This window comes from Dipodomys merriami, unplaced genomic scaffold, assembly GCF_024711535.1.
Source record: "Dipodomys merriami isolate MVZ:Mamm:240054 unplaced genomic scaffold, mDipMer1.0.p SCAF_125, whole genome shotgun sequence".
Lineage (NCBI taxonomy): Eukaryota > Metazoa > Chordata > Mammalia > Rodentia > Heteromyidae > Dipodomys > Dipodomys merriami.
The window spans coordinates 3,524,004-3,536,569 of record NW_027202549.1 but is presented as its reverse complement, the minus strand read 5'-3'; the positions used below and the strand labels follow the sequence as shown (position 1 = coordinate 3,536,569).

Here is a 12,566-nt window from a genome sequence, read left to right as displayed (position 1 = left end):
GAAGAGCTGAGGGACAGCGCCCAGGCCTAGAGTTCAATCTCCTTGACCGACAAAGAAAGAAAAAAAAGAAAGGAAGGAAGAAAGAAAAGAGAAAAGAAAAAGAAAGAAAGAGCTGAGTGTGATGTCCTGAGTTCAAGTCCAAGTACTGGCACATACACACAGAAATACCTCTGATGTAGATTAATATGATCTTGCAGAAGGGAATTATTATTCTCTCCATCTCTATCCTAAATACTTTTTTTAAAAAAGTCTGTCATGGGGCTTGAACTCAAAGTCTGGGTGTTATCCCTGAGCTCTTTTGCTCAAGGCTAGTGCTCTACCACTTAGAGCCACAGCTCTACTTCTGATTTTCTGGTAGTTAATTGGGAGATCAGAGTCTTCAGTCTCTCCCGCCTGGGGCTGGCTTTGAACCGTGATCCTCAGATCTCAACCTCCTGAGTAGCTAGGATGACAGGCATGAGCCACCAGTGCCCAGGGGATTGCAAGTACGTGTCTATTGTTTGATCTCTGCTTTCTTTTCCTTATCCAATATTATCTTCAAGCAGTTTGGCTTGGCATATCTTTCTTTGAGGTTTCTTCCAGGTGCTATTCCTGCCTTCCTAAGTGCTTGGTGCTTCCTTTTCTTACCAGAATTTCACTCATCTCCAGCCTTCTTTTGGGCAGGGTTTTTGGTGGTGGTGGTGGTTTAATTTAAACAGTCCCACTAAAAGGCTTCCCTCAAGTGGGCTCTTTTTGGCCGACTTTTTATCTATCTTTAGTAGAGCTAATTGAGCTGAGGAGAGAATGAGCTGGGTGCTGGTGGCTCACACCTGTAATCCTAGCTACTCAGGAAGTTGAGATCTGAGGATGGCAGTTCAATGCCAGCCTGGACAGAAGAGTCCATGAGACTTTATCTCCAATTAAGCAACAAAAGGCCAGAAATAGAAGGTGGATCAAGTGGTAAAGCACCATCCTTGAATGGAAAAATAAACAAGTAAAGAGAATGAGGTCCTAGCCAGGCACTGGTGGCTCACGCCTGTAATCCTAGCTACTCAGGAGACTGTGATCTGAGGATCCCAGTTCAAAGTCAGCCCAGGCAGGAAAGTCTGTGAGACTCTTATCTCCAATAAACCATCAGAAAACTGGAAGTAGCGCTGTGGCTCAAGTGGTAGAGCTCTTGCCTTGAGCTGAAGAGCCAAGGGACAGTGCCCAGGCCCAGAGTTCAAGCCCCAGGGCTGACCAAAAAAAAAAGTATGAGGTTCTGAGCTCATGCCCCAGTACCAGCACTAAATAAATAAATAAAAATCTTTGGAATGTTCTTTTGGAGTCATGGAAAAAATTTGGAACTAGAGAGGATGGTGGCTTTACTAAATGATGTTGAATTGCTTACTTTAACATAGTTCATTTTTTTTGGCAGTGCTAGGGATTGAACCCAGGACCTCACACATGTTAGGCACATTATTACTGAACTGTATCCCCAGCCCCTAAATTGGTTACTTCTGTTATATGAATGTTGCCGCATTTTTTTTTAAACAAAACAAAAGCCATATGGCAGCCCTTGGTTTAGCTATTGTTTTATGGTTAGCTGCAATCCATCCACCTACTTCCTAAGCGAACTGGCCATAAGTTCCTAAGGCAAAAACCAACCCCCACCCCCTCCCAAAAATCTACAAAGGATACTCTATTGTAGGTCTGTTATTTTAAAACTAAAGACATATATTCTTATCTTTTTATTTGTTATTAAGAAGTTGCACAAAGGCCTTACAATTCATTAAGTCAGGTAATTAGTACCATGCTTCTTGGACAATATCACCCCTCCATTTGGTTTCCTCCATTTTTCCTTCCCATCCCTGTCCACAAGTTGCATAGTTGATTTTTTAAATATTATAAAGGTGATATACAGAGGAGTTACAGTTACATAAGTCAGGGAACCAGTACATTTCTTTTTGGATAATGTCACCACTTCCCTTTCTACCAGTTTTTCCTTCCCTCTCTCCCAGTTTTTACCTCCCATCCCCACCCACAGGTGGTATAGTTCATTTTCAACAGTTATCTAGTGAGTACCATTGCTGTATTTGTTCACTCTTTGTCCCTCCATTTCTGTGCCCACCCCTTACCCTCCCAAAGACAGATAAATGAACAAACAAGACCCAAAGAAAGAAAACAAAAACAGCAACCAAGGGGAAAAAAACAGTTTATTTTTTAACATGGTGTATACTGAATACAATGACTGCATTTGCTCAGCCTCCCTCCCTCCATTTCTGTGCTTCCCTCCCTCACCCCGCCCCCTTTCATTTATCTTTATCTTATGGCTCCTGTCTCCCACCCTCAGATCTGACTACTCTCTTGCAGCTTTAGGATAACCTGCTTGAGGCTGGCTGGCATCTGTGTTGATCTGGGAGCTGCAGCGTCCAAGTTAACTTTCACTTTCAGTTTCCTGAAATGACAGAAGAGCCAGGGGAAGGGCTGTCACCCGCCCCTTTGGTTTCATTCCTTTAGGTTTTGTACCTTGACACACACAGAGCCCTGGGGGTCTTACTACCAGCACCAAGCTTGAGAAATGGATGTCCCAGAATGCCCTAAGTTGCTGGATGAGGAGCAGTACTCTCGGCAGCTGTGAGTCTTGAAGTGAGGGGTCGGAACTGGGATAGCCCACAGACTTATCTTCACCTGTCCGCCTTCCTATTTCCCATCCACAGGTATGTGCTGGGTCTACCTGCCATGCAGAAGATTCAGGAAGCCAAGGTCCTGCTGTCTGGCTTACAGGGATTAGGGGCTGAGGTGGCCAAGAACCTGGTCCTGATGGGGGTGGGCAGCCTGACACTTCATGATCCCCAGCCCACCTGCTGGTCTGACCTGGCTTCTCAGGTAAGTGTCTTTAGGGAGGCTCTGAGCTCCCAGACTAGAGTCGGAGTGCAGCCAAAGCGCGGGATGGGGGGAGCATCTCTTTACTCAGGATGTGTTGCATCTCTCCTTAGTTTTTCCTCTCAGAGGAGGATTTGGGAAGGAACAGAGCTGAAGTGTCTCATTCACGGCTGACTCAGCTCAATGAAGATGTCCAAGTCTCCATCCATACAGGGGATATTACTGAGGACATCCTTCTAGACTTCCAGGTACCTCCTCCATCTCCTCCGGCTCCCCTTCAGCTTTCCAGGCTAGCCCAGACCCTTATCTCTTGGCCTTCAAAGCAGGAAGGGCTGAGTCTTGGTCCTGCTGATCCGGGTGTTGTTCTCAGGTAGTGGTACTGACTGCCTCAAAACTAGAAGAGCAGCTGAAGGTGGGCAACTTGTGCCACAAACATGGAATCTGCTTTCTGGTGGCTGATACCAGAGGGCTGGTGGGGTAAGACTGCTTGCTCAGCCTACCATTACTACAGCCAGCAATATTTCCCAATGTTTGACCACCTACTCTAATTAGTTCTGGTACCCTCTACTCAGCCTTCAGCCTGTCCAAGCATCCCCTCCAGTTTTAGTCTCCAGTCTACCCCACCCCTACACACATACACTTTCTAGTTTCCTAGAAGTCCTTTCCCAATTTAGGCCCTATGAACCTGTCTTAGTGCCTCCTACCATTAATTCCAACCTATGAGACAACTCAGTGTCCCGTGCCACATCCTACACAGACAGGTATTCTGTGACTTCGGTGAGGACTTCATTGTGCAGGAGCTAACAGAGGCTGAAGCCTTGAGAGCTGCCATTCAGGACATCTCCCAGGTAGGAACCAAGATGGTGGGCATTTACTCACTGTCCATTGAAGGGTCCCAGGACCGGTAGAACGCAACCCTGAACCAAGCTACCTATCATCCAGGGATCTCCAGGCATTGTCACTCTGAGAGATAAGGACCATGGACACTCCTTCTGTGACGGGGACTTGGTGATTTTCTCAGACATTAAAGGGATGATTGAGCTCAATGGTCGTTGCCGTGCTATCCGTGTACAGAGTAAGCCAACCCCAATTCAGCCCCAATTTCAATGCCCAAGTCCTCACTGGGGATGAATGAAAGCTGGTCTTTGGGGGTAGGTATTCTCTACACCTTACCAGGGTGCAGCCAAGTCTGGAAGACAGATGTTAAGACAGGAGGGGAACTCCTTGAGTTTAGAGATCGTGACTTACTAGATTGGATTTTCTCCCAGAGGATGGGTCTTTGGAGATTGGAGATACAGCAAGTTTCTCTCGTTATCTAAGTGGTGGGACCATCACTGAAGTCAAGAAATTCAAGATGGTGAGACATGCCAGTGCAAGGGTATCTGAGTTGGGAGCACTTTGGGGAGCTTTGATGGGCCCACTGTCAAGTCACTGGACTTGACTCTGAGCCAAGTGTCACCTTCAGGAGCCCCTGGACATAGCCCTGCTCCAGCCCCGAGTGGTGGCCCAGAATACCCAGGAAGCCCACCGTGCCCACTGCATACATCAGGCTTTTCGTGCACTGCATGAGTTCCAGCACTTGTATGGCCGGTTTCCCCAGCCCTGGGATCCAGTGAGTAGCCCTATTGCACCATCTCAGCCCCTGTCTTATTGGAGTCTTACATCATGTCAACAATCATTCACAGATCCAAGATGGAATCCATCCCAGGTGGTGTTTCTCAATGAGAGAGAGAGAGAAAGAAAGCTGAAGAAGCAGAGTGCCTGCAGTTAGCTCACACTGTCATCCTAGCTACTCAGGAGGCTTAGATCTGAGGATTACAGTAGGAAGCCAGCCCAGACAGGAAAGTCCATGAGACTCTTATCTCCAATTAATCACCAGAAAGGAGGAAAATGGGAGTTGTAGTTCAAGTGCTAGAGCACTAACCTTGAGCACAAAAGCTCAGAACCACCAAGGGGGCGGGGGCGTAGCCAGGAATCCACTGTCTTACGCTCAAGGCTCAGTTGGAAGCTTCATCCAAACTGGTGAAGCCTTCAGGGTCCTCTATCTGGTACTGTGCATCTCTGGTGGGGCTTTCCCAGGATGGCAATAGTACCAGGCTATCCCACTTAGACTTCTAGGGAACAGAACTCGGGCTGGGGAGGCTATGACCACGGTCTTACTCAACAGATTGATGCAGAGGCTGTGGTGAGCTTGGCTCAGGCCCTGGAACCACTGAAAGGGACAAATGAAGAGCCATTGGATGAGACTCTACTGCGGATGGTTGCCCTGAGTAGTGCTGGCTATTTGAGTCCCATGGCAGCCTTTCTAGGAGCAGTGACTGCCCAAGAAGTCCTAAAGGTAGGTGCAGGCAGAAAAGGGGGAAAGGGTTGGGAGGGGGTGTGTGTATTAGAGACTACCCAGTACCAGACAGCAGCCCCAGAGTCTTTACTGACCCAGGTGCCGCTTTCAGCTGGAGTCTGAGAGAGTTAGGAAGTGGCAGAAGGCCTCATCCTGCTGGTATCCCTAGGCAATCTCCAGGAAATTCATGCCCCTGGACCAGTGGCTCTACTTTGATGCCCTTGATTGTCTTCCAGAAGATGGGGAGCTTCTTCTCAATCCTGAGGAGTGTGCCCCGGTGAGAGTCTAGAGGAAGGGTGCAAGCCTTATGCAAAATCAGGGCAAAGGGGAAAACAAGTGGAATGATCCCAAAGTCCTGATTCAAACTCATTGAGGAGTCTGTGTCCTTTGACCTCTGTCTGTCTGTTCTATAGAGAGGCTGCCGCTACGATGGACAGATTGCAGTGTTTGGATCTAGTTTTCAAGACAGACTGAGCTGCCAGAATTACCTCTTGGTAAGCTGTGGGGTGAGGATGGGAGGAATATGACAGGTTCCCTTGCTAAAGAATTTTTTTTTTGCCAGTCCCAGGGCTTGAACTGGGGGGCCTTGGGCACTGTCCCTGAGCTTCTTTGGCTCAAGGCTAGCACTCTACCACTTGAACCACAGTGCTACTTCCTGCTTTATCTGAGGAATCCAACCTAGGGCTTCATGCATGCTAGGCAAGCACTCTACCACTAAGCCACATTCCCAATCCTGGCTAAGGGTACTTCTGCCAGCAGGTGGGTGCTGGTGCCATCGGCTGTGAGATGCTCAAAGGCTTTGCCCTAGTAGGCCTGGGAGCAGGGGGCAGTGGAGGTGTGGCTGTTGCTGACATGGACCATATTGAGCGCTCCAATCTCAGTCGTCAGTTCCTCTTCCGGTCACAGGACATTGGTGTGAGTACTGGCCATTCCCATACTCAGGTAATTGCAGACTTCCTTCTCAGAATGCTCCATACACCTGACATTTTTATCTGTTCTTTCCAGAGGCCTAAGGCAGAAGTCGCTGCAGCAGCTGTCCACGGTCTGAACCCAAACGTACAAGTGACTCCATTCATCCATCCACTCGATCCCACCACAGAGCACATTTACGGAGACCACTTCTTCTCTCATGTGGATGGCGTGGTTGCTGCTGTAGATAGTTTCCAGGCCCGTGAGTGCTTGACTTGGGGCTCATCCTCTTGTCCCAGGCTGTTGGCCAACCTCGCTCCTGACCCTCTTCCCTCCTTGCTAGGATACTACGTGGCTGCTCGATGCACCCACTATCTGAAACCACTGCTGGAAGCAGGCACACAGGGCACCAGGGGCAGTGCTTCAGTGTACATTCCGCATGTAACCGAGACCTATAGTGGCCCTGCCTCAGACCCAACTTCTGAGGATGCCCCCTACCCTATCTGTACTATCCGTTACCTCCCCAGCACGTTCGAGCACACCCTGCAGGTGAGTCCATCCCACCCCAACCAGCCCAGCCCTCAGCTGCTGGTGGGTGCTTCATCTAACATCCAACTGTCCACAGTGGGCTCAGGATAAATTTGAAGGACTCTTCCGATTATCTGCAGAGACCATCAACCACTATCAACAGTAAGCACACCCAACAGAGGTGGATAGGAAATCCAGGGCTCCAAGCACAAAACTCAACCTCACACTTTTCCTCTTCTTCTTCTCTGCAGGGCGGGCACTACCCTCACACACATGGATGGGCAACAGATCCTGATCTCACTACAGCAGGTGCTGGGTATCCTGAGAGTACGCCCGCAGACCTGGCAAGATTGTGTGGTGTGGGCCCTTGACCAATGGCAATTGTGCTTCCATTATGACATCATCCAACTGCGAAAGTGCTTCCCACCTGATAAAGTGAGCGATTAAAGGATGGGATTGCTGAAGGCTCAGGAGGATCAGATTCTGCCCAGCATTCTCTATTTCCCCAGGTGCTTGAGGATGGAACTCAATTCTGGTCAGGATCCAAACAATGTCCTCAGCCCCTGGAATTTGATTCTAGCCAAGTGAGTTGAGGTCCCCTTCAGGAACCCTGAGATAAGAGATGTGTCTCCTCTGAACAGAAGTTCATTTTGCAGAAATACACTACAGATACTGCCAGGCACTGGTGGCTCACGCCTATAATCTTAGCCACTCAGGAGGCTGAGATCTGAGGATCATGGTTCCAAGCCAACCCAGGCAGGAAAGTCTATGAGACTCTTTTCTCCAATTAACCACCAAAAACAAAAAGGCCAAAAGTGCAGCTGTGGCTCAAGTAATAGAGCCTTGAGCACAAAAACTTAGAGACAGAAATCATGTCCTGAGTTCAAAAGCCCCAGGGTCTTTACACACACATACACATATACACACGTGTGCACACATACAATGCACAGATGCTGAGAGCCACATTTGTGCATATGTGGGTGTCCACACTCGTAGTAGTCAGGCATTCAGATACTCAAATGGACAGTAAACTTTAGCTCAGTGCACCCATGCATACTTACTAATAGCCATACCTCTGCCCTGCTCTTGATCTGACTGCAGGACATGCACTTTCTCTATGTGCTGGCAGCTGCTAATTTGTATGCCCAGATGCATGGACTACCTGGCTCATCAGACCAGACTGCACTCAGGGGACTGCTGAAATTGCTGTTACAGGCTGACCCTCAACAAGAGAACCCTATCTTTGCTAGTAAACTAAAGCTGGCTTGGGGACCTGCTGAGTTTGGTGAGGCCCCTGACCCTGCACCCCCCCCCCCATACTGCCACTAAATAACCTGATCCTATCTTCAGCCTGTGAGACAGAGGAAAGATGAGGTAGAGTGTCTTCTATCTAACTTACTACCTTTTAGGGCCTCTTGGCTTGCTTCTCTCTAGCTTTAGCCACATTTTCTGATCCTCAGGAACTCTTGTTCCTGCTGCTTTTATGCCAATCCCAGTTCACTTAGAAAAGTCTTAGGGGAAAAAAAAGTTCGGGAAGCCAGGCACCAGTGGCTTATGCCTATAATCCTAGTTACTCAGGAGGCTGAGATCTAAGGATCATGGTTCAAAGTTAGCCTGGGCAAGAAAGTCCGTGAGCCTCTTATCTCCAATGAACCACCAGAAAACTGGAAGTGGGGCTGTGGCTCAAGTGGTAGAGTGCTTGCCTTGAGCTGAAGAGCTGAGGGACAGTGCCCAGGCCCAGAGTTCAAGACCCACAACTGACAAAAAAAAAAGTTCTGGAAACTGCCTGGCTGTGGCCTCTAGTGAGGACAGTCATGTAGGAGTATGCACATGCAGGTTGGGGCTCCAGGGAGGCTAAGGGAGCTTGATTAGGGGTCACACCAGGTGCCGGTGACCCACATCTGTCAGTCTAGCAACTTAGGAGGCTGAGACTGAGAATTGCGGTTGGAAGTTAGCCCAGGCAGGAAAGTCCTTGCGACTCTTATCTCCAATTAACCACCAGAAAACCAGAAGTGGAGTTGTGGCTCAAGTGGTAGAGCACTAACCTTGAGTGAAAGAGCTCAGGGATAGCGTTCAAGCCCTGAGTTCAAGCCCCAGAACTGGCACCAAAAAAAGTTGGGGGGGGGCAGGGGGAAACGTTCCTTGATTTAATACAGGAGTAGTGACATGAAGAGCTCAGGAGATAGGTACTAAGAACACTCTGTCCCATGGCAGGTCCTGAGCAGTTAAAAGAACTACAGAAGGCCCTGGAAGTCTGGAGCAAGGGCCCCCCACTGAAGCCTCTGCTGTTTGACAAGGTGGGATCCTAAATAGGGGCGAAGGAGGCTGGGAATGTAGCTTAGTGATAGAGTGCTGGCCTAGCATGCATGAAGCTCTGGGTTCCATTCCTCGGTACCACATAAAGAGAAAAAGCTGGAAGTGGTGCTGTCGCTCAAGTGGTAGAGTGCTAGCCTTGAGCAAAAGAAGCTCAGGGACAGTGCCCAAGCCCCAGGACTGGAAAAAAAAAAAACCCAACACTAAATAGGGGTGAGGAATTGGACTAGGGAGGTGGTTGGGGTGGTTAGCAGCACTAGCTACTGGAGAAGAAGCAGGTCACCATCCTTGTACCTCAGCCTAACTGGGATGAAGGGGAAGATAATGAACCACATAGAGAGCTGTGCAAAGTCCTTCACAATGGCACACAGTTGGCCCAGGTGAGGGGCACTGCTTCCATGTTAACACGACTATACTTTGGGCCTTGTAGGATGATGACAGTAACTTCCATATGGACTTTCTGACAGCAGCAGCTAATCTGCGATCTCAGAACTATGGGATCCTACCAGCCAGCCGTGCCCAGGTAATCTTACTCCTTGGGAGTTGGGTCTAGAAGCGGAAGGCCAAACCCTAGCCCTTGGGCCTAGACCAAATCCCCTCTCCTTGGCAGAGCAAGCTAATTGTGGGCCAGATTATCCCAGCCATTGCTACCAGTACAGCGGCTGTGGCGGGCCTGCTGGGCCTGGAGCTGTATAAGGTGATGAGTGGGCCCCGGCCCCTCCATACCTTTCGTCACAGTTATCTATATTTGGCTGAAAACCGCTTCTACCGAAATGTACCTTCTGCCCCAGACATCCAGAAGGTGAGTTCTTAATCCCTTACCCCTGCCTCTACTGGTCTTGGGCTTTCCCCACACCCACCCAGTCAATCAGGTCCCACTCTAGCTGTGGGCTGTCTTACTACCAGACTGTAAGGGAAGTCCTTAAGTCTCCCTCCTGCCACTACCCCCTTTCTGTTAGGAAGCCAGGCTGGGGCCTGTCAGACACAGGAAGCAGCCGTCATCCATTCCTACACACACACACACACACACACACACACACACACACACACACACACACTCTCCTACAGTCCAGGGTCTGGGGGGAGCTTCAGCTTTAACTCATTAGTGGAGCCAGACATTCCCCCACAGACCCCTCCTTCCTAGGCAGGATCCCTAGGAGGGAGATGGAGGAGAGGAAGAGAGAGGGGTAGGAAGGAGAGTCCAAAGTCCCAGCCCCCAGAGAGTCTAGCTTTGCTCTGTAGGATCTGATGGCATGAGCTTACCACCATGGATGTGAGTTTGCAGCCCTATAGGCGCCTGCGTTTATGTCATCGATGTGAATGCACCAGGGTTTGGTCATTCCTGGTGTGTGGCATGGGGACAGCAAACTTGCACATCTGTGTGCCAGATGGGCACACAAGGGTCTTGCTTGGTGTGGGTATTCATGGTTATGTATAGTATGTGCACAAGGATGTCCCTGGGTTGGTGTGTACGTGTGTTCCTGGGAATGCAAGGCTGGGAAGCCCCCCCCCCCAGTTGTGTGCCCACACTCTACAATGGTTGGCATTTCCTTGGGGCACAGAATGGGGGTACAGGAAATGCCTTCATCAGAGGAGAGGACAGAGGTCACTGGCTAGTCCTGAGCTTTTGCCCAGTAGCCCTAGGGTCCCTCTGGACACAATACACAGAGTCCCTTTGTGAGATGACTCACCCCCTAACCAGCACACAGACTGCCTTTGTCAATAAAGGAGGAAGGGGCTGAACCCCCATCTTGCCTCTAGCCTAGTCTCAGCTTGACCCCAGTATGATCTCTGAAAGACTGGTAGAGCCCCCTTGTTGGGGACTCTGGCTGTTTATTACCTCTTGTCCTCAGCTCTAGGCGCTGGATCAACAAGACTTTTCAAATGGGAAAATAAATGAGACAGGAAAAGGAGGTCTCTATAAACCGTGTTTCTGCTGGGATCTCAGGGGGTGGGGGGAGCGGGCGTTAGAGTCTGGTGGTCACTGTACGCTTTGTTCATGCATTCATAAGTAGTCTAGGTCCTGGAAGTAAGAGTAGGGAAATAGAATGTGCACCCCCTCCCTCCACACACACTGCCTCCCCCCACTCCCCACCCAAGGTCCCAGAATCTCATTTAAAGAACAAGCACTTTATCGGAGGCTGCCAGCAGCTCTGCTCCAGCTTCCTCAGGAAGCACCACCCCCTTTTAGCGTTCCCCCCACCCCACCCCGCCCCACTGGTTGGTGTGATGGATGTCTGCATCCCTGTACAGGGCCCCATAGTCCCATTTCCTGTGCTGGCCCCAGCCTGGGTTGGAAGGGGGCTGAGATTCTGGGCCCAGATCCCACCTTCAACCAGAGGCTGCACACTGGCCCCCCCCCTGCTTCCTGTCTCCAGTCCAGCTCCTCCTCCCCAGGCAAGGCTGTGTGTGTGTGTGTGTGTGTGTGTGTGTGTGTGTGTGTGTGTGTGTGTGTGTGTGTGTGTGTGTGTGTGTGTGTGTGTGTGTGTGTGTGTGTGTGTGTGTGTGTGTGTGTGTGTGTGTGTGTGTGTGTGTGTGTGTGTGTGTGTGTGGTGTGTGTGTGTGTGTGTGTGTGTATAACTGAAACAGAGTTTGCTACTATGTATGAGCAATCTCCCCACTTCTCTCCCCCTGTCCCACATGCCCCCCCTAAGTTTCAAGACATGAAATGGACCCATTGGGATCGCCTGAAAGTGTCAGCTGGGCAGCCAGAGAGGACATTGGAGTCACTGCTGGCCTGTCTCCAGGTGTGACTTGTTTCCCCCCACTCTGCCCCTCCACGACCCCCCCCCCCAGACCCAGGACAGCCTGGTCCCAGCAGACATCTGCCCTGTTATCTCTCTAGGAACAACATGGGTTGAGGGTGAGGATGCTGCTACATGGCTCAGCAATACTCTATTCTGCAAGATGGGCACCTGAAAAACAGACCCGGAGCCTGGCCCTTAGGTGAGCCTGTAATCGGGGCCCACAGCCATTCTTTTTTACCCAGCCCAACTCTAGGCCCCTCACACCTTCCTGAAGCATTCTTTCACCAAATGGAGCCAGCAAATGGGCTGGGGGGAAGGGGAGGGGGGAACGAAGGCTTCCGGAGCTCAACGGCTTGGTTAGCCCCAGTGGCTCCCCACACTACCCAGCCCCCCACTTCACAGCCCACTCCCAAGAGACTCATGGCTTCCTGCCTCCTGCCCGCCCCGTCAGCTGCTCCTAAAATAGTTTCAGATGTTTCCTGTCTTGAGTTGCTCTTGCTCCTGGTTTGGGCTCCCAAAGACTCCCCAGCCCCGTTGTAGTCTATGCCAGCTGGTCTACTTACTGTCTACCTCTGCTCACCTCCCCAATCTCCCCCTCACCACACTCCCCCCCCCCATGCCAGGGTGACAGAACTGGTTCAGCAGGTGACAAACAAGGTACCTGATCCTGAGGTGCGGGTGCTGGTACTGGAGCTGAGTTGTGAAGGTGAGGAAGACCACATGGCCTTCCCCCCTCTGCACTATGAGCTGCGACCCGACAGCCAACCCCCCAGCATCTAGTTCTATTGACCCCTACATTATGAGCCCATGGCAGGCCCTTAATAAATGCCCATTCAAGGAAGATCTAAGTGGAGAGGATTCCTGATACGACATGGGCTGGTAACGCG

At 50.4% G+C, this 12,566-nt stretch overlaps 1 protein-coding gene across 2 annotated transcripts; it reads left to right on the top strand.

The window, feature by feature from the left end:
• Positions 1-2,428: 2,428 nt before the first annotated feature.
• LOC138824090 (ubiquitin-like modifier-activating enzyme 7) lies at positions 2,429-12,520 on the top strand. 2 transcript variants are annotated; one of them, XM_070017799.1, is made up of 24 exons: positions 2,429-2,595; positions 2,679-2,847; positions 2,958-3,092; positions 3,215-3,321; positions 3,602-3,692; positions 3,787-3,919; positions 4,113-4,201; positions 4,310-4,456; positions 5,012-5,182; positions 5,352-5,459; positions 5,596-5,676; positions 5,942-6,097; positions 6,188-6,353; positions 6,435-6,640; positions 6,717-6,781; positions 6,871-7,054; positions 7,129-7,203; positions 7,721-7,904; positions 8,834-8,916; positions 9,363-9,455; positions 9,543-9,734; positions 11,587-11,679; positions 11,778-11,878; positions 12,303-12,520. In XM_070017799.1, the coding sequence occupies exons 1-24, from the start codon at positions 2,540-2,542 to the stop codon at positions 12,457-12,459; spliced, it is 3,042 nt and encodes a 1,013-aa protein (XP_069873900.1). In that variant the 5' UTR covers positions 2,429-2,539; the 3' UTR covers positions 12,460-12,520. The 2 variants fall into 2 exon arrangements, with proteins under 2 accessions (XP_069873900.1, XP_069873899.1); XM_070017798.1 differs by having other exon boundaries at positions 3,772-3,919.
• The last annotated feature ends 46 nt before the right edge of the window (positions 12,521-12,566 follow it).

Excerpts from the sequence above, each read along its gene's own strand:
- LOC138824090 (XM_070017798.1), top strand. The coding sequence starts at position 2,540 with ATGGATGTCCCAGAATGCCCTAAGTTGCTGGATGAGGAGCAGTACTCT. Across the intron at positions 2,596-2,678 it reads GAGCAGTACTCTCGGCAGCT|GTATGTGCTGGGTCTACCTG; the intron begins GTGAGTCTTGAA and ends TCCCATCCACAG. Across the intron at positions 4,457-5,011 it reads TTCCCCAGCCCTGGGATCCA|ATTGATGCAGAGGCTGTGGT; the intron begins GTGAGTAGCCCT and ends CTTACTCAACAG.